This window comes from Grus americana, chromosome 16 (assembly GCF_028858705.1).
Source record: "Grus americana isolate bGruAme1 chromosome 16, bGruAme1.mat, whole genome shotgun sequence".
Classification (NCBI taxonomy): Eukaryota; Metazoa; Chordata; class Aves; order Gruiformes; family Gruidae; genus Grus; species Grus americana.
In genome coordinates this window covers 15,948,514-15,974,713 of record NC_072867.1, presented here as the reverse complement: position 1 = coordinate 15,974,713, position 26,200 = coordinate 15,948,514, and the positions used below count along the sequence as shown (strand labels likewise).

Below are 26,200 nucleotides of genomic sequence, written 5' to 3'. Positions count from 1 at the left end.
GTTTGTCCTTCTGCAGGAAGAATCACTCCAAGTGCCTGGTGCACTGCAAAATGGGTGTGAGCCGCTCAGCGTCCACTGTTATAGCTTATGCGATGAAGGAATTTGGCTGGTCGCTGGAAAAGGCCTATAATTACGTGAAGCAAAAACGCAGCATTGCAAGACCAAACGCAGGCTTCATGAGACAGCTTTTGGAATACGAAGGCATTTTAGATGCGAGGTAAGGCGACGGGATGAACGGAAAGGTGACCTGCGGGAAACAAAGGAGCTAATTGTAGGCAACCTTGTGGTTTTGTATCACAAAATAATTAATCGATCTCCAAGAAGTTCTGTGCAGGCAATAGGTTCTTCTGCCGAACAAGGTTCATCTCGCACACCCATGTGTCGTGCTCAAAGTCGGTGGCAGAGTGTGCATGGTGCTGTGCTCTGAAGGGTCCTCTGCAGCAGGGCAGCTGCAGAAGCCTGAGCTAATTGTGTTTTTCTAAACCTTTTGCATGCCAGGCCTCCCTGGATGGAAATTAGCTGTCTTCTAGGGAGATCTGCTCTGGTTTAATTCAGCGAGGGTTTCTCTGCGTTTGGGAAGCGTGTTCGTGTTTCTCAGCAGCCAGTACTGTTCAGCAAAACATTGTTCTTGTTTTATGAGGCAGAACTGAGCTCAGGCAGTGTTGGAGAGAAATCGTTTGCAGTTCTGGGTGACCATGCCAATCACAAGTCTTTGTCATTGCAAGCACTGTAGTATCTACTGAGGGTTTCTGCATGCTCTGCTTGGCCTCTGCTCTACCGGGGGAAGAGGAGGAAAACTTTTCACTCTGGTTCAGCAGGAGCTGTGCCATGAGACGTGCGGGGATGTCGGTTCGGAGTGTTTGGCCCTGACAGAGGGCTCTGTGCCCCTCTGCCCGGAGGGACTCTGCCCACGGGCTGTTCCCATCGTGGGTGCGGTGCAGAGCTCTGCCGTGAGTCAGGGCCATGGGGACTCTGGAGTGGGCAGCCGGGAGGGACAGAATCCTGATTTGAGGTGGTTTTGCCCAAGCGAGACTGCCAGGCTGGACCCACTGTTCAGCCTTTCAGTTCCAGGGTGTGGAAGGGGACGAATGTTCCTGAACTGAGCATCCTGCGGTTCAGCAGCAGTCACTAGTGTCTTTGTCCTTCCCCCAGCAAGCAGCGCCACAATAAGCTGTGGAAGCAGCAGGCAGAGAGCAACCTACCCCAGAACACAGACGGCACCACGGCGTCGGGCGACTTCTTACTCGAGAGCTTAGACATCGACCTAGAGAACCGCCTGGCTGACCTGGACACGCCTTCGCAGTCAGCGTATCTGGACAACCGCGCCGGCACAGAGGTGTCTGTGGGGTTCAATTACTGCTTCCGTCGCCTCTCGGACACGCTGCTGGAGAACAAGATTCCTGGTGACAGGGAGGGCTTTTTCCACGTGGAGGAGCTGGAGCGGGATGCGCTTGCGGAGCGCGCTGCCTCGCTGGTGGGACAGTCCCTGTCTGCACCGTCAGAGGGGAGGCTGCTGGAGACGGCAAAAGCCCTGGAGACTGCAGAGCCGCTGGCGGAGCTGAGCAGTTTCAGCGAGAAGGAGGTGAAGAAGAAACTGGACTTCAGCCCCAGGAAGGGAAGGATAGTGCTAGGCCCCAGGGACCCAGGGGAGGATGGTGTCAGGGAGGAAAATCCGATGGAGAAGTGGAAACGGCGTTTGTCCATGCACAAGGAGGAGAGCAGGCTTAATAGAGAGAACTTGAATAACAACAACAGCAAAAGGAGTTGCCCAGAGGATTTTGAGGTGCGTATGGAGTTGACCTGTAGGTGATTAGCATGGCTGACTCTACTGCAAGTGAAACTGCTCTTCTCATCTTCATAGCACAGTTTCATTTGACTTGGATAAAGCCTTTCATTCCATGATGAGCTGCTTCCTTTTCGAAGTGCTTCTGAACATGGCTTTGCTTGCCCAAGCTATGGATTTAGATGCCAGAGAGAGAGCGCACACATGTGAGCGCCCTGTAAACTGCTTTGGGCAACTTGCTTGCATGACCATCGCTTGAAACGGTAGGTATTCTTCCATTGAAGATACTCTCTGCTGAGAACGTACGTGGCTTTTGTTCCTGCTGCAAGGCCTTAAGAGAAGTGGAAAGGGGCTTCGTTTCAAATCTGCGTGGCTGTAAACAATATCTTGTGGTCTGTGCCTCTTGCTCTGCTTATCGCTGACGTCTTGTTCTGTGCACATTTATCTGTACCTGTTTTCTTTTTTGCAGCACGATGCCGTGTTTGGGATCCTCAGTAAGGTCAAGCCTTCCTATCAGTCTTGCGCTGACTGCATGTATTCCTCGGCCAGTTTGTCTCCCGACTCCTTTGGGGAGCAGTGCGAAAAGCTGAACCCCAGCACTGCACGTCGCACCACCACCACCATCTGCACGCAGCCGGCCCTCCTCTCCCACATCAATTCCAACCTGGTGGACCACCTGCCCAGCAAGGTGCACTCAGAGGAAGCAATCAGAACTAAAAATAACGAGGCCGCGCTTCCTCTGTCGGCAGGAGCTGGTGCTTTGGAGGCTGCCGCTTGCAAATCGCTTGATCAACACTGCAGCATTTTGGAAAAAGGAAAAGACGCACCAAAAACCCCGGTCAAAACTCTGCTGCCCAGGAGAAACTCACACTGTGACAAGAGCCTCCTTAACGCAGAAGTGGTAAAAGAGGAGTCTCTGGCCAGAAGAGAGAGCAAACCTACCAAGGATCTGAAGTATTTGTTGTTCAGCAAAGACTTGGAAAAGTCAAGTGCAAACAGTTACTTGATGCAGCATCAGGAGTCTCTCATTCAGCTGCAGAAAGCAGGCTTGGTCAGGAAGCACACCAAAGAGCTGGAGCGGTTGAAAAGCCTGCCGTCGGACGCCTCGTCGCTGCTCAGAGAGAGCCCCCTGAGCAGAGCCGACTCCGGCATTGTGGAGGAAAGCGAGGATTTGATTTCACATCACGGCCTTGTACCTCTTCTGCGACCCACACCGCTGATACCCGAAGACGCAGAGAACGACGTGGAGAAGTTAGAGGTGAAACGCGTCTTGGAGGGGATCTCTCAGAAAACCTCCACGCCTGTCATGTGTCGGCTGGAGCACACAAGCAGTTTCACCAAGGACTTCCTGAAGACCATCTGCTACACCCCGTCCTCCTCCCGGAGCTCCAACCTGACGCGTAGCTCCAGCAGCGACAGCATCCACAGCGTGCGGGGCAAGCCCGGCCTGGTGAAGCAGCGAACTCAGGAAATTGAGACCAGGCTGCGCCTGGCTGGCTTGACTGTGTCTTCTCCTCTGAAAAGGTCCAATTCTCTCGCCAAGCTAGGATGTCTTAACTTGTCCTCTGAGGACTTATCGAGTGACATGGATGTGTCAACCATAACGGACTCCAAAGAGGCCGTTTCAAGCGAGTCTTCCGTGCTCTGTGAGCCACAATCCACGCTGAGGAGCGCAGACGTCACCTCCAAACTGGCAGCGAAGCCAGCGGTCGGAAACTTGAAGAGCACGCTTTGGATGGGCAAAAGTTGATGCCTTCTGTGGGAGGAGCGGGGGGTGGATTCCTGGTTTTTTATGGCACTTACTCATTGCACCGATGCAGTTTTATCATCTGACTTGCTGTAGTTCATCTGATGCCACCTCCTCTTCCCCTCCTTGTACTTTAAGTGGGGAGAAAAAATAAAAAACCCATAATGGGTCACGATGAATGGCACGAGGGAAAATAAAATGTATTGCATGGCTTAGAAGAGGACTTTGTGTGTGACTTGCCTGTTGTCCTGCAGGATGCTATTCCTAGTACTGTTTGCCAAGTATAATAATGTGTTTCTGTGTGTGTGTGTATATATAGATAGATATTTGTATCTGTTTATCTATCTATATATATAAAATGCTGAAATATTCTGTTTCAAAGACTCAACAAAATAATTAGTCATGACTTCTTTTTTTACAGAACAAGCACAAGTCTCTAGTTAAAACAGGGCACTTGTGGAAAAATCCTTAAAATGGTGACATGAACACTACCTCTGTTCTTGCTGATGTTTAGTCTTGGTTTGTTGTTGGTTGGTTGGGGTGTTTTTTAAAAAAAAAAAGGCTTTTCCCCACAATATTTACTGTTGTTTGAAGGTATTCCCTTAACTGTAAAAGCCTGGAGGAGTACGGAGCCAGGGGCTTTCCCGCACCGAGTGACCTAGCTGTGAAGTGAAGGAGTGTCAAGCTGTGTTCGTGTTGACTGTGTGACCCGCTGGCTTCGTCCGTCTTCGCTGCGTGACCGGGTGAATTGTCATAGTCTCGTGTGACACCCAGGCTGCGTCGCTGTCGCAGGCTTACGCTCCCCTGGGGAGGAGTCTTGTTCTTTGGGTGTTTTTGCTGTCGTCGTGGTTTGTAATGTCCCAGTACTCATGACGAGCCTGGCCAGTAAGTGACCGTGGACCCTAGTGAAGCTTTGTGTAACGCTGTGTCGGTGTTGTGGATCCTGTGTTGGGGACCCTTCTTCATCGGGCTGTCGGTGGCGCACCGTGCCGGCGAGATGGCCCAAGAGGGACGGCTCTCCTGGTGCCCCACGCGTGCGAAATCCCCGTAGGCAATAGGCGAACGTGGGTCTTCTCTGATTATCGCTGTTGGGTTTGGTGGAACGGTTCCTGCGTCCTTGGTTTGCCGGCAGCCTGGGAAGCCGGTGTCGAAGCCCAAGGGGTTATTTGTGCTGGGTGACAGGAGGCCGGGCGGCCCCGGAGCGGGGAGCCGGGGTGTACGTGTCCCAGCTCTTGCAGGGCTGCAGCAGCCTCCTGCCAGGGCTGCCAGAGGCGTAAATCCCGCTCCCGGGGCGAGCACTCAAACAGAAATACGGGCTCGCTCCAAGGAGAGAGGGCTGTTGGCGGTGTGGGTGAGATCCTTTGGAGGAAAGCTGGCGTGACCTGCAGGGAGGACACCGGGGCTGCCCCGCGCTCTCCCTCGGCGAGGCGCCCGTGGTGCTGCGTGCTCAGCAGCGGTCGCAGCCAAGGAAGCGCGTCCCTTCCCACGCCGGAGGCTGGCTCCCGGGGACCGGGCTCAGACCGGCCTTACCGCGTGCTGCTCCTCTTGCTGCCCTGCTGGGCGAGATGCTTGAAACGCAGAGTCCACCGATGCTGTATGAAATACACGTTTTCTTAGAATACTTTGGGCAGCCAGGCAGGCCGAGAACTGCGAGGTGCGCTGGCCACGTCAGGAGGGAAGAGCTTGAGAAGTGTGTAGGGGACGTGCTCCAAACCTTGGTGCTCTCCGAGTCCCATCTGAAACCTGGCTGCTTGTGCCTTCAGTCGGGGGGTATCGTGAAGCAGGCTCGGGGGTCAAAACAGACCTTGGGGGTCAGCGATGGCAAACGGATGGATTTGCTTGTTTAGCAACCAGGCTGTGAGTGCGAGCTCTCCTGCATTTTATCAGCTCCATCGAAAGCCGTTCTTAAAAATCCCCTCCCTGAGGTGGGGGTGAGAGCAGGGCTGCGAGCAATCGTTCCGAGTCTGTATTAACCGAAAAGCCGCTGCCTTGAGAAAGGGAGCCACGTGTTTTACTGTCCTAAATGCCCAGACTTTACATGTTTTTCCTTGAGCATACGACCCCACATTTTTATCTTAACAGTGTGAGGAATTGTAGGGACTGGCAATCAGTAAATAAATGTCCCTCCTTAAAGAGTCTTAAATTTGATGTACGCTTTTAGCTTAAGGCACACTTCCCGTTTCACCCACGAGAGCTGTTTTGAAGCAAAAGCTGCTACGTGAGGGGACCCTGGAAAATGTGCACAAGTCTTTGTGGCTTAGGGCTGAGAAAACGCGAGGTCGTGCCTAGAGGAGGACTGAAATACCCTCTGCCCCGTCAGCATACCGTGGGTGCACATGCAAGTCCAGATCTACTGCAATAAATTTCCTATATTCAGCGCTGCAGACGCTTCCCATCGCTGCCTGGCCAAGGGAAGAAGCGAGGGGGTCGGATTTGAATAAATTCAGAAAAATTCCGTTAACTGATGCAAGGAGACGTATGTATTTCCTTCCTGTTTTGAGTGCCTGCCGAGTTCTGCTGCGTACAAACCCCTGCTTTCCCGGGCCGTAGCTCGGCGCCGACCACCTCCCACCCTGCCTGTCGCTCAGACTCGGCTCTCGCCAGACCAACCCCACCGCTTTGCTCATCGGGCTCGGGGCTCCGTCGCTGCATCGTCACGATGCTGTCGGGATAGAGACATGGTTTGGTGGGAGTCGGTCTCGAAGCCAACGTGCGCTAGAAGCACTAGTGTGCCATTTCGAAGGTTTTTGTAGCCAAACCTGTGATGCTTGCAGACTTCATTAGATTTGTTGCATGAGAAGGTAGATGTGTTTGTCCTCTCCCACGTATTGTAATTGTTCTTTTACAATTGAGTGCCTTAATAATAGTTTACAAATACTGTGTATTTATGCTGAGCTGTTAAACTCTGCTGTTTGCTGTTGGGTTTGGTTGGGGTTTTTTTGGTGCTTTTGGTGTTTCCGGTGGCAGCGAGACCGTTACTACTTCTGCGTATCGACCTCCCGTCCCCGCTGAGCGCAGCGCTGCTAACCACTTCCCTTCTGCTCTGTACACGGCCAAACCAAAGGGCTGCGATCAGCCACCGCCGTGTCGGCTGCAGCTCCCGGTGCCCCCATTTATCTATGCATTGCTGCAGAAACACGGACGGGGGGATGTCCGGGAGCCGTCCCATCGACGCCCAGCCGCGCTTTGCTCAGCGGATTGCCGGGCGTGAATCCAAACCTAGTCCCGTCCTGCCAGAAAACCCGAAATGCACAAAACTGGCACCTTATTTTCCAGTCCAGGCTTTGTGGGTCTGTGTGATAGCAATAGCCGTGGTGTCCTTTCCGTGAAGGTGTTGTCTGGCTCGGTCCTGTCCCGCCATCGTCCGCTCTCTGCCGGGGAACCGGCCCCTGATCCGGCGGGCGCAGACCGTCCCGGTCAGACCGAGACCGCAGGCGTGGAGAGGAGGGGTGGGTGAGTAACGTGTAGCTGTTCCCGTGCATTGCTGTACTCTGTGATAACAAGATTTCTTTTATTTCATGGTATTTCTTAATTCTGGTTTTATATTTAAATATGCAGTATCTTTTGTACTGTACGTTTGCGGTAGGGGATGCATAATGCACTTTTTTTTACTTTGGTTTGTAAAAATGTACTGTATATTTTATGTGCTTCTTGTGAGAAAAAAAATAAACTTTTTTGTTTTCCTTTTACAAATGAGCTTTGCAGCATTTTTGGGGAAGGATCAGCCTGGCCGTGGGGAACAGGCCCCGCGAGACGGAAAGAAAAGGAGGCGACGGGCTCGTATCATCGGAGCAGCAGCCGCTGCCTGGCTCCCGCGGTCCCCTGCCCCGTCTTATCTCTTCCCATCGGTCCTGGCTGCGCTCCCCTTTTATTTGGGTCCTGTTTTCTGCCGCCCCGAAGACAAGAAGGGAGGGAAATAGAAAGAGACTTAATTCCCAGAGGCAGGAGTAGAACTGAAATCTGTAATTCTGTGCCTAGCCTCCACAGAGACCCCAGGCTGGGTTTAAGGAGCAGCTCGGTTCCCCGGCACGGGGCGGACGTTGGCAGCGGAGCGGTCGTGCGTGTGCAAGCGACGCCTGCGCGGTGCTGAGCCCTCCCTGCACGGCACGCGGAAACGTACTTGTTCGGAGAGGGGCTTGGTGCTCCCGCAGCGACGTGGGCGCTTCGTTCCCACAGACCCGCGCTGCGCCAAAGAGCAAATCCCTGGCGTGAAAGCCGAGGAGCTAAATCCCGGGATGCGGCTCTTCTGCGCGGGGCCGATCCTGCTGCCGCCCCAGGATCCACCCGAGGTGGGGACCAGCCCTTCCCGGGCATTCGCCAAATTTTGCCTTTAAAGGCAAACAGCGAGCATCTGTCTTGTGTGCCTGCGAGGAGCCTTGTTACTGCCGGGATTGTTCCTGCTCTCAGAGCTGCTGCTTCGGGGAGGAACATGTCAGCGTTTACCTTGGCAGGGTAGCAAGCGCAGGCCGGGGATGCTCTCCAGCTTCGGCACAATTGTTAATTGCCTCAGAGTTGTTAACCCCCACCAGAAATATTTGCTTTTTAGGGTTTTTTTTTTTTGAGGGGGTTGATTCAGCTCGGAGTTGGCAGCTGTCTGTCATGCGTCAGTCGAGCGCAGCGAAGGGCGATTGCCTCCCGGCACTGCCCCAGGACCTGCAACCCGCTGGCTGGGGCCGGCCGGGGTGGGAACCGGCACTTGCCAATAACTTCACGCTGCTCCGACTCCTCGTGCGCACGGAGCTCAGGCCGCCAACTCCTTGGGGTGAATTAGGTGATCTAAGTCCTGCCACAGCCTTGGCAGAGGCTGGGTTTGATTCCGGCGTGATAAGGGTGCAGCGATACGCTGCATGGGAGCGCGGGGCTGGGGAACATCTTCCTGTCACCTCGCAGCCGAGCGTCACGCCGGAGCCGTGCGTGGCACGTGCTGGCTGATGCCACGTCGTGTCACCGGCACGTTTCTGGGCGGCACTCGCAGCCTTGCAGGGACTCGTGCGTGGACGGCTCTTCACCAGCTGGGAAAATAATCTGCGGGTGATGGAGGACGGAGCCCTGGGCTCCCTGGGATGGGTTTGTGAGGGTTTTGGTCTCCTCCTTACACCTGAGAGCATCTCCGGTGGAAAGGTGGCTCTTCCCCAGCTGCGGGAGCAGGGTGCTGAGCTGGTCTGTCACTGCGTGGGCAGGTACCTGCCACGGGAGCTGCCGCATCGGAGCTGGAACCGGACAGAGACCCCGGGCCGAGTCACCCCGGCACCAAGCGCTGGGCTTTGTCAAGGCTTTCTGAGAGTTGCCCGGACGTGCTTACGCGATGACACGCGAAGGAAAGCAGTGGGAGCGAGCGTGTGTGTGCGTACGTGTGTGTGCGTACGTGTGTGTGCGTACGTGTGTGTGTACAGCTTTCACACCCTGGGGTTAACTCTGTCCCATGCTGAGCCACAGCAGAGCTGGAAAGGTGCTGAGCTGGGATCTCCAGAGGCTCCAGTTTGGGGGCACAACAGCTTCCTCGCCGCAGCGTGCTTTTCGAGGTCCTCGGGGCAGCGTCTGTCCCTTAGCCAAGGCCATTTGGGGTCAGATGTTTGCTGTTAGCTCATTGGACCCACACTTCCCTTGGCCGATTCACAAGAGCGCGCTCCCGGCTCCCCAGAGAGGGAGATCTCCCCACCGTAGCTGTTGCAGGTTTGTATCTCAGGAGTTGCCTGCGAGGGGGTGTTCGTTAGAGAGGCCGGACTGTGAAACGGCCGGGGGGTGCCCTGAGACTGCTGGTGAGTCCGCGTGTCTTTTTTTGTTCTTGTTATGATTGAAAGTCGGTTCTTTACAGAGCGGTTCTTGTTATGGCCAAATGTTACATCCTGTTGTGATGTTGCTATGGCAAAGCCAGGCAACATCTGGAGCAACGCAAGTCCTCTCCGGCGACCATCGGAGGGTTTGTTTATTTATAGCCTCGCTGGCCAAAGGAGATGCCTGAGCACGAAGCCTCCGTGGGCAGATCGTGGCAGGGGCAGCCTGGCACTGGGTGCCCTCCTGGTTGGGACCCGGGGCGGTGGGAAGGTGCGAGGTCCGGCCGGGCCCCTCACCTCGCCTGCCCGGTGGAGGAGCCCGCAAGCGGTCCCGAGCAGTAATCAGAAAGGAGCCGATCTCCTCGAGGACCCTCCGCCTCCCTTCTTTTGCCCCTGATGGGAGGAGGATGGTTCCCTCCCGGCGTTTCCCAGTTTCGTGCTGGGGTTGGGTGACCGCAGGGGTGGCGAGCAGATATTGTAGTGGTGCTGTTGGGGGGAAAAGATAAGGTTTGGCAGGTGCGTGAGGCTGGTTTTAGCAAACAAAGCGACGCACACAGAGAAGCAACGGGAAGGATGCGAAGGGCGGCTGCTGCACTTCAATGCCAGCTGCCTACTGCCGCAAAGAGGAGAAGCTGCTGCTTCAGCCGGGAGCTGCTCGGCTGGGGAGCAGCTGATGAGCTGGTGGGGTTTGCTCCAGCCTCGGCCCTCGCCCTGGACATTGCATATTCCCTAAAAGTCTCTTCCTCTCTGCTTTGAAGGATGGGGCAGCGGCGACGTTGCTGCAGCTGCCATTTCCTTTTATGCAGACGGCTCAGGAGCAGAAACCACGTTGCTCCCGTGTCAGACTCTCCCGAGTGTTTAATAAGCAGCTCGCAGGAAAGCGGAGCAAAACGCTGCAGAGCGAGGCAAACCCAGGTCCAGTGATCAAGCCATGCAGCTTCCACAGCAGCCCTGGGCTCTACGGTCCCCACACAGGGCAAGTAAAAAAAAAAAAATCTAGACAATATTTCCAAATCATGATGGTTTGTGAGAAACCTAGAATGTGTTTGGCTTTGGCATGGGGGACCAAGGGCGCTGCCTCAACCCCGAATTATTGATCGGGTCATCAGGCCAATGTCAAGGGTGCCCGAGTCTGGTTGTTTGTCCCACGGAGAGGTGACTTGGCTTTACAATTTGTCACTCGCGCAGCTGTCGGCAAATCTTGCTGCAGCATTTCACTACCTGGCGGGATCGGTGCTGCGCGGTTCCCCCGCACCGCTGGCGTCGGCGGGCAGCATCGCCTGCTCCTGGCGCGGCTCGGGAGCCCGGCTGCCGGCCCCGGTCCTGCTGGGAAGCGGTTGTGTTTGTTTTGGGCAGCCTCAGCGGGGATGTAAAACTTCCAGTGGTAACAAATGGTGTTTTGTCTCGCTGCAGAGCAGCTCTGCGACATGCATTGATAAAAAACTATCCCTGCAAGGGGCCTGGCTGGCTCGGGGGCTGATAAGGGCTGGGATAACCGTCATCCCTCGCTCCTTCCCCTTGACGGTGGCTGGCACTTGCTCCCGAGCCGGCTCGTGGAGGTGGTGGCATCATGAGAGACCGTGGCCCAAGCCTCACCCACGCCGCCCGTGCGTTGGCTGTGCCCAGAGGGCTCCGGGGTCCCTGGGGGTCCGGGTGAGGCCCCGGCAGGATGTTCCAGCCCCAGCGGGATGCCTTTAGCCTGGGGCCGGCAGGCAGGTTGCTGGGGGCTGTTTGCAAACTCCTCGGGCTGATGTCGGGGTACCTCAGCCCCTGCTGGGGAGCAGCACCCGGCTCAGCCCCGGCGCTGCGGAGCTGCCTGCGTCTCTTTTGGGACCGTCTCGGCGTTTTCCTGCATCCCGCCCGGGATGCTTCCCCGGCTTGGGCAGCAGGCACCTCGTGCACCATAAAAGGCAAAGCGCTGGGGAAGAGCTGCTGGGGTGGGAGCCGTGGCGGCCGCGGCGGCTCGCTGCAATGCCAGGCATCCCGGCTGTGTATACACGGCTTAGAGCCCTCCAGCTCTCCTGCTCCCCCTCCTTCCGGAGAGTTTACAGGAGCCGGTTTGGCAGAAGGATTATCTGGAGGGAGGAACTTTCTGCTCGGAGGGTTGTTTAGAGAAATGCCCAGCGCGTTAATAGGGATTTTTGATAAGTTATGTTTTGGAGTCTCCTAAGGGAAACTTGTCTCTGAGGCTGCTGTGGGGCTTCTCTGTTTATCTCGGGTAGTCTTTTCCATGTCACAGCAATCCCCTTAGCAGTAACGTATCCCCGCAGATCGTTCCAGCCCTGCGTGCTCTGTGCAGGCGGTATCTCTCCCCGAAACGCTGGGACGCGGACCAAGGCTGTGCGCCACTTCCAAGGAAGGAGCGCTGGGGGAGACGCGGTGTCCGTCGGGCGCAGGGCAGGGAGGCAGGGAAGAGTGCCAGGGGCGCGGATCTGGGTTTCCAAGCTCTCCGTGAAACCCACGGAGGAGGTGACGGAGGTGATCCTGCCCAGACGAGCCGCAGCAGATGACCTGGCAGTAAATCACTCTGGAAGCAGTGAGATCGGAGAGAAGCCGGGGAGGGTTGCTGCACAGGACCGTAGGGAGTTATTGCTGCAGCAGGTTGGGGAAAAGAGGAGAGTCCCTGAAGAAGGATGCAGATGGGTGGCAAGTCCTGTCTGTAAAGTGCTTTGGACCAGCAAATTAGAAGCCGGGGGGTGTTTTACAGTTATTCAGGTGGGAAATATTTGGGTAGGGACCGGCGTAGCATCAACTCTGACAGCTGTTGTGTTAGGAAAGAGCCTCCTGCCCCGCTGCAGAGGATGGGCTCCATCACGCCAACGTGCATTTTCATCTCTGCTGGCCATGAGGCTAAAAACCGCCGATTCACATGACCCAGGCACGGAGGCTTCCAAGCTGCCTCCGTCTCTCCCAGTAGCGGGGGAAGGAGAAGGCGGTGCTGAAAGTCTGCCGAGACCCAAGGTGGGAAGAAATCTTGGCCGGCCGCTTTCAAAGCATTTGGACCAGGAATTACGGTGACCGAGCTCCCGGCCATGGAAGCCTCCACCTGGCAGAGCTATGGATATTTACGGGATGGCACAAGTAAAGCGAGGGGGAGAGACTGCGCTACTTCCCGGGGAGCCTCTGCAGGGACGTGCGAGGATTATACTCTGCTGCAACTCGGCCAGGAGGGCCCAGGGCACAGGCTGGAGCGGGGGGACCTTCCCGACCCTGGGAGTGACGCGCAAGCCCCTGCCAAGAAGTCAGAGATGAGCAGCAGCGGGCAGAGAGGGCAGCGGGGGCTGGCACGGGACCTGAGCTTGGAAGACCACCCCGTGTCGCAAGGGTGCAGGAGAGGGGAGGAGGGAGAAGCCCCTCCGAAGGTGTACGAGATGGAGGTCGGGCACAGGAGAGCGGGCACGGGCAGGACGGTGAAGCCGGTGGTGTACAGGCTGGAGGAGAGCGAGTACAGGCGCCTGATCGAAGAGGCAGAAGCAGAACCTGAGGAGGACTGGGAAGCGACAGAGTACAAGGTACCTGCGAATCAGGAGGGGTACCCAGGGGATGGGAAGGCGGCAAGTCCGAGCCTAAACAGGTTCAACACTTTCCAAGGAGTGCTCAGGAGGCAGATAAGCCGTTCGGACTCTGAGAGTAGTGCAGAGAGCAGGCAAGTGAATAAACTGACCCTGAACCCTCCCCTGGAGGGAAACAAGCCGAGCGTCCCCATCAGGTCAGACAGCTTTGAGCGAAACGCCATGCTCATGGATTACATTCTGCAAAGCAAACAGGAGGCAATAACATCTGTTTCCTACGTCCCCAGAGAAAGCAGCAAGGCAGCTGAAAGCTTCAGGCAGGCAGTGAGCTTCGCCCACCAGCCTGACGGCGCTCCGGACCTTTGCCAGAATGGCCAGACCAGTGAGGAGGATCCGGCCAGGAAGCTTGAGCCAGACAAGCAGGTAGTGAAGAGCCTCGAGAGAATGGTCTCTGCGGTTGCAAATTATGCTTCGGTGGCTAGAGACACTGAAAAGCTTTTGAGACAGAGCAGCAGCCAGCTCCTTGAGATCAGGGAACAGCTCGGAGGTGAAGCAGATGCAGGACTACTCGATTCAAACAGCCAGAAGAAGACCCCACCGACCCCTCCCGTCAGGTCCCACAGCAAAGAGAGCCTGGCTTTGAGCATGAACAAGACTGTGGCAATGACGGAGGCGCTGCTGGAGCCCCGCAACGATGCAGCGAAGCCTGCCAAGGAGCAGTGGGCAGCTGCAGGCGCGGAGCAGCTAACTGGAGGCAGGACTGCAGGAGGAGGGGGCTCGGAGGAGCTGGAGCGGAAGGGGAGGAAGAGTCAGGAGGATGAGAAAGTCCTTAAAGTTGCCGACGCAAAGAAAACCTTTGAAAAGTCCAAGCCGGCAGAGGGGAAGGCAGCAACGCCACCGCCCAGCGCTGCCAGAAAAGGTGAGGTGTGAGGGCTCTGCCCCACGGTGCGTCCGGAGCAGGGTGCAGCTGAGGGTGGGTGGCAAGGGGAGGTGGAAACACGGTGGGCGAGAGGCTTTTCAGAAAGCACCTGCCTCGTAACAGCCGAGCGACCGGCGGGATGCGCTCAGGGCGCATTTAGCACTCTGTGGTCGTAACGAGGCAGGACCGAAATCAGGCGTTGATTCACATCTAACCAGCAGCCTAGCAAAGGTACTTCTTGCAGTGAAACAGGTTTGTGAGAAAGGGATTTGCTTTTTAAGGCTCTCCTGTGTATAAATAACATCCCACGCTCCCATGCTGCTTTTCATTGATGGAACAGTGCAGAAGTGCTGTATGATACTTGCCCCCAGTGTCACGCAGGGTTATCTGCTTCTGTCTCTCTAGGCGTTGGGTGAGCCGATATGATTTTATTTTAGTGATGGCATAGAAAGGAGGCATTATTTTCCTTAGGTTCTTTTTCCCCTGCGCTGTGACTTAGCTGAATAAGCCTTTCAGGAGAATTACATCAACTTGGAAACCCTTTCATTGAACAACTATGGATAAATGAACTTTGTTGAAATGTTACTGGTGAAACAGCAGTTATGCAGAAATAGGGAGAGATTAGAAATGAGCGTTTGAGAGTTTGGATCCTGCGAGGACATACCGGACCCATGCTGGTTAACTTACATCTTCTGTTTATTGACAATCTGCAATCATAGAATTCCTTATAAGGGAAAAATAAATGTTTTGAGGCACAGGAAGTCTATGCTAGCTTTGAATTGAATAGCATGTTTACTCAAAAACTAGGTGTGATGATCCCACGGTGCTTGGTGCATTGTGCTGTCAATTACTCTCATTCACAGAAGTCACGAAACCAAGGCAGAATGTGAACGTTGCCACAGAGTTTGTGCGTGTGTCAGTGATAACAAAAAGTCTACAGCAATGAAAAATAGATCCTATCCTCTCAGGAAGCATCTGAAGACACATAATCATTCTCACGACGTAACAAAATAGGGTTGTGAAATATTTGTCCCTGCAAACTATCTGCCGTCTGACAGACAGGCTCTGCACGTGAAGCAGAGCTAGTACTGGTGTTATCAGGGTGTCTGGATCTCCGCAGCCTCCCCGCTCCTCCTCGAGTGGGAGATTTGTCCGATTCAGTGGTGCAGCTGCTATTGCGTGTTTTCATCAGCCAGACCAGACGCAGGGACGCTTTCGTCGGCGATGAGGCATGCATCCTTTGCAGGGAACAGGAGGAGCAGGTGGATGCAGTAGGTGATCTTACAGAGGGGGGGTTAGAAGGGACCACAAGAAAGCATGCTCCATCCCTCGGGCAATACCGGCTGCAGCTAAATCTCTCCTGACAGATGTTTACCTACTTGTTCTTCAGAAGAAATAGGGAGGGAGGGTCAAGACAATCTATTTCAGTGCTGAACTGTGAAAATGCTGCAATAAAGAAGAGCAGGAATAGCTTCTCATTTTGCTGTATCTGTGACATAGTCTGGGTTATTTTTTTTAAATCTGTTTCTGAACATCTATCTTCCCAAATCTCATAGTGCCTAACTGAACACGAACATCTCACTTACATTTACCATTATGTGATTCCTTTCTTATACCTCTGATTTTTCCAGCACCTTTGGTCCAACTTGATCCTAGACAGCAGGGAGAGAAACAGAACAAGATGGCAAAAGGATTCAAAACTGGTTGAATAATGAGGACAAGACTAGGATATGTGATAAGTGTAACATGGAGTGCTACAGGAATCACAGCGCCAAGCCTCACGTTACTGCTCCCTGCTCAAAGCCCTGCTCGTTACGTGGTGCCTGGCTGGGTTTTCTGCTATTCAGAATGATAGAAAGTGTCAAACCCAGGATATTCATGTTGTAAATAAAATACAGCTTGCTTTATTCTTTTTTTTTTTTTTTTTTCCTGATGTTCTGCTTCCTTGTCTCTCTCTTCCTAGCTAATCATCTGGTGTAGTGGAGATAGCAACAAAGAAAATCCCATCTGTTGCAACTAATTGCTTCATTTTTATTTGGTGTCCCAACATTTTAATTAGGTACTGGGGCCACCTCCCCTTTATCGCAAAAATGGGAAAAAAGAAAGACTATATTTCCCAATCCTGTACAATGATGGAGAAGAAAAATACATGAGGAACTAGACTAGCTCAAAATTAATGTAGAGATTTCCTTTCACTGTAAAAACTGCGGGCAGCACGTATTTCTATGAGTTGGTAGGGATGTGCGTAACATCTGTATTTCTGCATAGAACATGCATGAGAGTGTGTACACGTAGTAACAGATGTGCTTTATGAAATGTATTTTAAATCTTTAATAACAATAGCATAAATTATTAATGCCCATCCTGACCTAATGTTCACTTATCATTACTCGCCGGTCTCCGGCGTCTTCTGCCCACGCCGAGCCTCGCACAAACCGTGGTGGTGGAAGTGCTCGCTCACTGCAGCGGATTTCGGTTACCCTGTGGGGAGGGGGCTGGCGATCCGGCCCCACTTTCCTGGGCCTGGAGGTAGCGCAGGGACTCGTTGGACGTCACTCAGAATGGTGGGGCAGAGCTGGGAGTAAAACTAAGAAGCGCTGACCCCTCACCGTCTGCTTTAACTCCTCCTTGTCCACATGCTCTGACACACTCTCGTACGCTCCTGCCTTCCTGGCTGATGTTTTAAAAATCTGATGGAACATATTGCTCTCCTTATCTTCATTCCATAATTCTACAGCTCCCCTTTCTGGCCAAGGATTGAATAAGGCCAAACCGAATGGATTTTGCTCTCCCTCTCTCTCCAGACAAACGCTTTGCTGGATCTGGGGAACAGATCAGCACAGGGCAACGCTTCCTGGGCAGAACACGTCATCCTGCCCAAGAGACAGAATTGATTAGCCATAATCAAGAGCTGTTACGTGGTGGCTGTTAGTACAATTTTGTCTTGGCAGCTGCTCAGCATTTGATGATCGTTCGAAGGTCCCTTAAAACCCAGACTTGTAGGCAGTTTAATAAAGCCACCCTCGCCATTCGATATCTGTCCAATGGATATGGAGAAAATGAGGCAGAAAGAGTAAATCTAATGCTATTCCACGCACAGAAAATGGCTTTTTTTTCTTCATTGCAATCAGTTCAGATTTCCCTACGTTAAAACCCCACTGTGTTCCAGTAATGTTAAGTGAAATGTAAGATCGCATCACCGATTTCAATGGGAGCAGCTCTTCTCAATGCTGCTGAATCTGGCCTTGTGTATCTAAATCACAAGAGCCGTAGCAGAAGAAATATAAAAATATGCAGCTTTCAGGTGGGAGAACCTAGTGCTTCCTGTAAAGATCTTTAAATATAATAATAAATCAACAGGCTTCAAGAAATAAATAGATAAATGGTGGACATAAATGTCCTTGAAAAGTTGTGTAATTTGGATGTCTGCAAACCTGAGGTCCGAAACACAAACTGGCATGTCCAGCGTGTTTTGCGTGACTTAAAATTTAAGCTGCAAAATAACAAGACTTTAAATTACTGACCTCTCTAGCCCCTCCATAAGCCATTTCCCTTCATTCAGAATATATTTAGCAATGAAGATTTAAGCAAACTGAAACGTTCGAGATAATTTCATCCCTCAAGTGACTTGACTGATTCTGAATGACCGGGTTCCCATCCATCTAAGATTGCTCAGAGCCTCCAAACCAAGTTGCATAATATCAGCTGAAGGCCAAAGAAGCCAATAAAATTTCCCCTAGAAAGAGGTGAACCAGGTGTTTGTATCGTTCTTTACCTTTTCTAACTGACTGGTACTGAACATGTTACTTATAAGGCATGTCAAGATCATCACAGGAGCAAACCAGCGTGATTTATTGCAGTGATAGAATGGATGCATATTTGCAAGCAAGCTAAATTTAGCTGCTGACATAAGTTTCAGAGGTGGAGTCTGTAGACACGGTGCTGTTTCCGTATAAAGGCTGGGAGATGAGACTGCAGCAATCGTGTGTCGATACAGCGGAGGGTAAAATATGTGGGATGGATAAAGCTAGCGAAATGTATTTTTGAATAAATTCTGAATCTTTTCTGCAAAATGTAATAATCGGGTGCGTTGGTACTGATAAAATAGGACAATCTTTGCTGTGTGGTTTCTTGTAGCTGCAAGAATTTGGTAATAGGGTATTTTCCCTTACAAAAATTAGAATTTGTGACACATTTTGACAAATTGTTAGGCTTACATCACTCTGGCTATAATTTAAGTACTGTTTGTTAGAAGGATTTTATTCAGCTGAAGTGATGAAGATTACTGTTTACAGTGGAACCAAGGAGCATGTGTAAAACCTTAGCCGTTCCTTCTGTCGTTGAAGACTTCAGCCTGAAATTCATGTCATTTCTTGATCACCTTGTACAGTGATCTAGACAGCTCATTAACCCATGTCAGGATCCGAGTGATCTTTGGAGCTTTTCCATCCAAACGTTTAAGGAAGCACCAGCAAAAATTCCACTCATTTCCTTCTGAGTCCGTCCTTAGTGACTCTTCCAACATGTTGAGTAAGCTGTGAACCAGGAACCAGCCATTTGGGTGGCAGTTTTTGAGAGGATTGGGTTTCGATCAGATTCCTCAGGACAAATTTCACTTTTGTCTCCTCTGTGCATCGCTCTTTTTTTAGATGGATGCCAAAAATCTTCCTTGGTTTCTTCTCTAAGCTGGCGGGTAGCGCTGGGTACTGCTGCCTTTGCTGTTTTTCAGCACAGGGTAAAGCATCACCTGGTACACGATTAAAATATAATTTCAAGCTGCTTTGAGCTAGAAGGAGCTATATGTACGTATATTTTTAAGTACCGTTTTATATGCTTGTATTAATAGGTTTTTATAAAGTTTTAAGCCACACACACAGGTTCAAGACTCCTAATAAATGAATGGCTGTGGGACTGGCAGTCAAGACACTCGGCTCCGTCACTGACTCACTGTGTGACCTTCAGCAAGTCACGTACCTATGTGGAAAGTATGAATCACAATCTAAAGCCACTAAACTACAGATTACCTGCAGGTCTGCTCCGAGGCTGCCAAACTGCTGCTGTTTTCTTCTTTTTTAGCTGTAAAGAGATTGTTTGAGGGAGGAGGGTGGAGAGTAAGGGTGCTGGGCTGGCTTTCAGAAGGAAGGTATTAATTTCACAGTAATTGGTGCTACAGGCAGTGTGTGGCAGGGATGCAGGCTTGCAACTGTAATCTCTGGGTGTATAATTTTTTTTTTTATCAAGGTGTTGCTCAGTACGTACCAGAGACTTTCCTGCTTATTGAATCAGTGGTTAAACTAGTGTCAAAGTTTAACAAACACTGGATAACATTTGTTTGTTTAATTTGTAGCTACTGTGGCATCTGATGTTGCCATCAGCTGTAATCAGTCAGACCAGCAAGACTGAGACAAGTGTATCTCTGCGAGGCTTTCTGCATGTTTTAACACCCGGCTATCGCTTAGCAGGGGGTAGTTCACAGTCCTGTCGCAGTTTCACAGGGGAAGAGGAGGGTGCTCAGCTCATCATCACACACGTATTTCTCCAAATATTATAACGGGATTGTAAGGGGAGTTATGGATGTGTTGCTCCCCTGAAAAATTAGGCCCCTTAAGCACCTAACCACATGCAAACAAATTTGCAAATATTGGCCAAAACCTATACGGAAGTTAGACTCGCTTTTGGTTTTGGCCATGTATGGTAAACACTGCGCAACGTGGGCACCGATCGTTCATCTGCTCGGCAAGTTCCCCGGAGGAACAGAAACACGCAGTCTCTGAGAGGGGCATTGCCCTGCGTGCCGTGAGGTACTGCCACGCAGGTACTCGCTTCTTACCGCTTCCTCTATAAATAACCATTAGCCTCTTTCATCAGAGAGCAGAGATGAAAACCCTCTTTACAACCACATCAGCCAGCATTTGCTTTTAGCTCAATGGGGAGAATCTTCGGTTTCAAGCTACTGTGCTGCGCTTCTCGTTAAAGTGTGATATTTAGCAGGGGTTTAAGCTCTCCTTTTGCCACCACCTTGCAGTGGCAAGCTCGCCATTTGCCACGGCGGCTACAGGCCCCGGCAAGTCGGCATGACAAAATGAGGCGACACGGTTGTTTTTGTTGCAGAACCGCTGGTTCTCCTCAGCGTTGTTTCACCCACGGCAGGCTCAGGCTGTGCCCTGCTCGGCCCAGGGCTCGTCAGGAGCCGCATCCGCGGGGTTTTACCTCACTCATCGCATCAGCGCTCGCAATTTTTGGTTTTGCTGCCCCAAATCCTCCCTGTCCTTTTGCCAGCACATCCCCACCTTTGCTCGCACCCTGGGTATCTGAAGCAGAGAACGAGAGTGCCGTCCCAGCGGGGAGTCGCAGCTGGGCCTGTGAGGGAAGAGGCCTGAGGCGGGCTGGGGGAGCAGCGGGGGGGCCACGGCGGGGCGCCGACCCGGCAAGGGGCTAAGTGCCTGAGGGGAACCGGGCTGCCGCGCCCCCGCCGGGGCCGTGGAGGGGAGAAGGGACAGGAGAGAGGGGACAGGCGGGGCCGCAGCTCCGGACCCTGCCGCCGCTGAGGGGCGGCTGCCGAACACCCCGCCCGCCCGCGGTGAGCGGGACAGCAGGCAGCGCGCGACCACGCGTGGAGGCGAGCGCCGTGCCACCATTGGCTAGCCGGGCCGCCACTCACCTCGCCGCCCCCGCCCTCCGCCGAGGGAGGCGGGACCAGAAAGCGCGGCACCGGGCGGTGCTTGCAGTGAGGGAGGCGTGGTCACGGAAAGGCGGGGCCTCACGCCGGCGCTGCCCGCCCCTGCCCCGCGGCGGTCAGTCGGGCGGCGGCGGCGGCAGCGGGAGGCGGCGGAGGCGGCTCCGCCGGGCTGAGGAGCGGACGCGGGGAGGCTGCTCGGGATCGCGGTGCGCGGCACGGAGCGAGGGGGGGGACGGGACACGACCGGGGAGCGGGGCGGTAGCGGGACGGCGCCCTGCGGCGGGGCCGGGTAGCAGCCGGCGGGGCGGGAGGGCGGCGGGCGGCCCGCGGCGGGGAGGCGGCGGTGCCCGCGGGAGGGCGGCGGCGGGCGCCGGGGCAGGGCTGGGCAAGGCAAGGCAGGCAGGGCAGGCAGGGTGGGTGGGGGGGTCAGGCCGGGCGGGCTCTTCCTGCGCGGGGCCGGCTGTTGCCGCCGAGCCCTTCCTGAGGCGGCCGCTGTCAGCGCCCGGGCCTGAGGGGGGAAGCGCCCTCCCCACGCCGGCGGTTGGGCGCCGCGCTCAGCCCGGGGCTTCTCCCCCGCTCTCCTCCTTATTAGGTAGCGGAGCGGCTCAGGGTCGCCGCGGATTCCGGCATCCGGCCGGGGCTCGCAGGTTGCCGGCAGAGTATGGCCGAGGCGGGGCCGGGCTCTCCCGGGCAGCCCCTGCGCGCCGCACACCTGATGCCCGCTGCCGGGCATCTGCAGCGAGAAGACGGGGCTTTTCTTTTGTTCGGCAGGGCTTTTTCCTTTTTTTTTTTTTTTTTTTTTTTTTTTTTCTTTTTTTTTTTTTTGCTTTCCACGGCGATGCAGCAGCAGCTCGATGGCACCGGCGTGTGCGTGTCGCCCCCGGAGCGCCGCATCCCCGCTGCCACCGTGTAACGTTGCAGAGGGCAAAAGATGACTGGAGGGTTTAGTTTTGGTTATTTTTCTTTATGCTTTTATGACCGGGTATGTGTCACGCCGTTATTAATGGCTCTTCCGAGTCTATTCAGGACATGTGTAAAGTCCTGGGCTGCATGACATGTTCCTGGGCTTTTTCTATGCAGAAAGCTGCATTGTTTTAATAACAATATGTCAAAGGCCAGGATTTAAAGGTTAGTACTTATCTGTGCTCTTTGAAATTAACTGCTTCTCCGCTCACAGTACACAGAAAGGCGTCCGATGTGCACCCACACAAACGCTGAGCTGTAGTGCCCTGCTGTAGACAATGTCATGCTGTGACTGCACAGGAGACAGGTCTTAAAAAAAGAAAAAAAAACCCAACAAAACCAAAAAAGGACTGAAAGCTGCCTGGAAACAAAAGTAAAACTGATTGATGCAGTTTTATTGTTAAAGATAAGTGATATGCATTAGCGTTGTGTTTTTTTAACAGCTGTAGTTTCAGCCCTGTGCATGTCTGTTTGAGCACGTCTATTCAGCCTATTCATGCAGATGTGCGTGTGGATTAGTATAAGCAGGACCAAGGATGTTAGCAAAATGAAAGCGTGACATTTTGAATATACTAGGCTGTGGCTGGCTTTGCAGTTTGCTGATACCGATTCTGGTTTAATTTTAGGCCAGGCTGTATCCAAATTACCTGACGCTATCCTCTCTCTTCGTGTGCCTCTATAAGCACATGCCGGAGAGAAGCTCTGCGCCTGCTGCAAGTGTGGGAAAATGGTGTGAACTGGCACGGTCCGCCCTGTAAAAAGCATGTTTGAATGTGCGATGGCTAGAGAAAACAGCGGGTATCTTGCACGTGAGGCAGGAGAGGGTATATTCCATTTTCATTTGAATAACAAGAATTGAATCATCTTTTCTGCTCAAGGGGAGAAACCAGATGGCTGTGCACTCACTGAGACGTTTTATTGCAGCTAATGTTCGTGTTTGGTAAACACTGTGTAGGTAGAAGATCAAATACTGTTGTGATAAAGTCAATGCATGGGTTTGTGTATATATATTTTTAGTATTTTTAGTAGCCATAGTAAGACCTGACACACTTGGGTATGTGTCAGGGAGCATTTGCTTTGTGTTTGTTTTAATATAGCACTTCATAATAGTAATTTTTCAATGGTCACTTGTAGCCTTTTATACGGATTGCTTTAATCAGCATTTGTGTGTCTCTATGCTCTCTGTTGGCATTACTGTATCTTCTAGTGAGCTGCCTTTTCAAACATCATTGGATTTTTTCAAGTTAAATCTTCATGCTTATTGCATCTGTCACTTCTGGGATTCGCTCCAAGCAAAAGACAGAGATTCAGTTTAATGGCAATGAGAAGGAATGCACAGAAGGGTAAAATATCAGCTTTCCTGAGTGATGCAGCAAAGGACACTGAGAGATCTGCCCTCAGTAACTGTTCCATGCATCATGTTCAAGTTTAATATTAGGCTTTAATGGCAGCTTCATAAAATGGCTCATTAAAGCACAACCTTGCATTTCGATCGTAAGAGAATTTATGTTATTGGTTTTAATTTGATTATCGATTCCGAGGAACATAACTTGGATGCCAGCTTCCTATTTTGAAGACATGAGCAAAACACTTCCTGGCCTGAGTTTGCAGCTTGGTGAGGTCATCAGCGCACCACTCCCAGGGCTAGGAATGTCCTTTTAGGCAAACTCACAGGCACATTTTCACTTGACTTTTAAAGTATGGGTTGGTTTGTTTTGATTTTGTTTTACTGAGGCTTTTTGCAATAATCTCAGTCCTTCTCTAAGGATGTGTTGGAGCAGAAACTCACTGAGGATTTGAAGTGCCCCAGTTCAAGCATTTACAGGGCATATGAACAAGAATTAAATGTCTGTGCTCTCTTCTAGCTCTTTCCCTGTAGTCTCCCCCACCTAATATTTTTGGTCTGCTTATGTTCTGGTTGTTAATTCTGAAATTAGTCTGATTAGAAACTGCTTACAGCTTCAGTTTGCAGTCACCCTGGTTATGTAGCCACATCGGAAGAGTCAGATTGTCGGTGGCTTTAGGCTGACAGGATATGAACTGATATTATTTTGGTCACGATATGCATGAATGCAGGTGGTGGTGGCATTGCTGGCAGGAACACCAAGTCAGAACGAAAGGTTTAAATTGGCTGAGTGACTCAGGAAAGCTAGCAGTGAAAGCTGATTGTTCTGGATGTGTTGAATTTACCAGTATAGTTGGGAATTGGTTACTGGGCCCTTTCTTTATATTTGCTAATAGGGTTGCTTGTTCTGTTTTTCCTCACGTGAGTAACTATACTAAAAATGGATTATGTGTTTCTTTTTGAGATTATAATTGTTCAGTACATGAGTTTAAATGGATTGTTTGTTTCTTTTTGAGTTCTAATCGTTCAGTACCTGACTTCATATGTGTTTTTAGATGATAGCGTTAGGCATGTAAAATACCAGGGTGACACCAGAATTGCTCAGCTTCTCGGCATAGCAGTGACGAGCCCCAGAAGTCCCACTGCCAGGTCTGGCTTTGTGCTGGAGGACTCTCTGATGGTCCTCAGAGGAGCAAACTGTCTGGAGAGGTTCCTAATGGAATATACCAGCCATTAGTTGTGGATGTGCCTGTACGGGTTTGTGTAGTGAATACAAATCTGATCAGAATTAATGGCTGGTGGAGGTAATGATGTAGCTATAAAGTAGAAGGTGACTGTTGGGCAAATAGATAATTTTACTTTATGCCTCTCCCATGCAGTTCTTCATGCCAATAAGACAGATGTAATCTCTTTCCAGCAGACATCTTCATAACAAGTCGCAAAGCGCTCCTGAAATGGAAGAGGCTTTTGTGATGGAATACTGTAAAAGCTTTAAAGTCCTGCTCCGTAGGTCAGGAACTAGCAAGGAACTTGACAGAGAAATAATGAAAATGGTATCTGCTGCTGTCTCTGAAGGGGAATAAAACCATGTTGTTCTTTCAAAGGCTGCCAGCCTGCTGGCGCTCTCATGGCGCTTGTCAATAGAAGAGGGCTCCTTGGTTTAGAGGTGACAAAGTAAAACAGGGGCTCTTTGACCATTTCTCCTGTGTGCTTTTCTTCCTTAGTGAGTTACAGACCAAGGTAGAATCACCTGCATTGGAGAAGGGACCATAGCATTTCTTCAGCATCACCACTTTGCTGCTTCAACGTTATTTGCTCTGTCTTATCCCAATTTTGTTGCTGATAACAATGATATATAATACGCTTTTTGCTATGAGCATATAATGACTCTTTCGAGGTCTGGCTCTCGGTGGGAGGAGCTGGATGTGTTTGGATTGGTTATAGTGATTCTGTTTGACATTGAGCTGGGCCTCTCAATCCATCATAATTAGCTTTTTCTCGTTTTCCCTTTTAATAATTTAATTTGAAAAAGCAATGGAAATAAAACAGTGGTGGGGCCTGACTTAAAGTGATTAAGGTTCAGCCTGCTGTGGTCAGGCACACTGAGATGAGCTCGCAGCTTTCGTCTGGAGCATTGCTGAGCTGCGCTTAACGCCACACGTTCCCTTTAGGAAGGGTCATGGTTCTCCAAATCTCAGCTGGCCATAGCATCTCTGTCTGTAATCTACGTACATATAGGTATGTACGAGCATATCTATAATCTATATACAATTCTTCTTAGCTAAATATTAAGGCAACCATTTCTGCAGTCTTATCAAATATGCCTGAGCAGATTTCATAAAACTAGACCATATTTGCATCCATGCATAAACCTAGGCAATACATTTCACCCGTGGTTCCTGGTATTAGTAGTCCCTGGAAAATGGACTTCAAATCACTCTGGTCAGAGTATTTAGAAATGTGGGAACTTCCCCTCCCTTCTCCATCCATCCCCCTAGCTCTGCATATAGTTGCCATAGAGACTCTGTTCTGGAGTTCCTGAAAATCCATTGTTCGTCTCTCATAAATGTATAAACCTGCTGCATTGAAACATCACATTTCGAAGCATCCCGTTCCCGCGCAAATCTGATAGGGGCTTGACATCCTACGGTGCTGCAGATCTGGATGTTGGGCGTGCGTCAGGCACAATCAGACAAACTGATAATGGGTATAATTAGCACCACTGGGGATTAGCAGGCAATAACAAATTCAAGCCATAGTAAGCGCTCTGTCCCTTGGGAGCCGGGCAAACTGGCAGAGCTGGGCAGATGATCACTTGATATGGAAGATAGCCATCAGTAAAGGCTCCATGGTGAGGGACTTGGCTCAGTGCTACTATTACTTCTTGAAATTGCCTTTTTTTCCCCCCGTTTTTCACTTTAAATACTTAAAAACCTCACAGATTGTTAGTTCATGCTGGAATCTTGAACACCCAACTGACTCTGGGTATATGCTTGGCATTTACTTGGCATTTTTCATCATACAGTGGCCAGCCAGTGTTACATTTGTTTCTTGCAGTTACCCGTGTGAAACGGATTGATATCCTTGTTTCCAAATTGGAAATGCGAGGTTAAGCGTTTTGCTCAGGGTCTTGCGGGTACCAGACTGGGAATGCTTCTAGCGTGTAATACTAAGTGTACTTGTTATTTTACAGATGGTTCCTATATTTGCACCAGCACACATGGTGGGATGTGTGTGTGTGGATAAATGGCCATTCTTACACTTAGGTCTTCAACTGTTAGTTTCTTCCTGCAGTACTAATACTAATTATACTGTATGTTGGAGGTTGGAGTAAACAGGCCCAAAGCTGTCTTGTTCAGAACAGGAGGTGGATTAAATTTTTTTTTTTTGAGTTTTCAGTGAATATATTTTTTTAAGGTTTATTTTCAGTTTTGGATCTGCCGAGATGGGTTTGCAAGGCAGGAAGAAATCCTGAGCC

At 51.5% G+C, this 26,200-nt stretch overlaps 2 protein-coding genes across 10 annotated transcripts in view; both read left to right on the top strand.

Annotated features, from left to right (window-relative positions):
- Nucleotides 1–7,217, top strand: part of SSH1 (slingshot protein phosphatase 1) — a 39,628-nt gene extending 32,411 nt beyond the window's left edge. For all 8 annotated transcript variants that reach the window (XM_054844800.1, XM_054844803.1, XM_054844801.1 and 5 more), the window contains 3 exons: nucleotides 17–217; nucleotides 1,153–1,783; nucleotides 2,253–7,217. In XM_054844800.1, the coding sequence (XP_054700775.1) occupies nucleotides 17–217; nucleotides 1,153–1,783; nucleotides 2,253–3,533 (2,113 nt within the window). In that variant the 3' untranslated portion in view covers nucleotides 3,534–7,217. The remainder of the gene's footprint in view (nucleotides 1–16; nucleotides 218–1,152; nucleotides 1,784–2,252) is intronic.
- A 5,891-nt stretch (nucleotides 7,218–13,108) lies between these two features.
- Nucleotides 13,109–26,200, top strand: part of CORO1C (coronin 1C) — a 54,073-nt gene continuing 40,981 nt past the window's right edge. The window contains exon 1 of one of the 2 annotated variants that reach the window (XM_054844809.1): nucleotides 13,109–13,735. In XM_054844809.1, the coding sequence (XP_054700784.1) occupies nucleotides 13,261–13,735 (475 nt within the window). In that variant the 5' untranslated portion in view covers nucleotides 13,109–13,260. Of the gene's footprint in view, nucleotides 13,736–20,487; nucleotides 20,621–26,200 lie in introns of those variants that run through there. The other variant, XM_054844810.1, reaches the window with a different exon arrangement.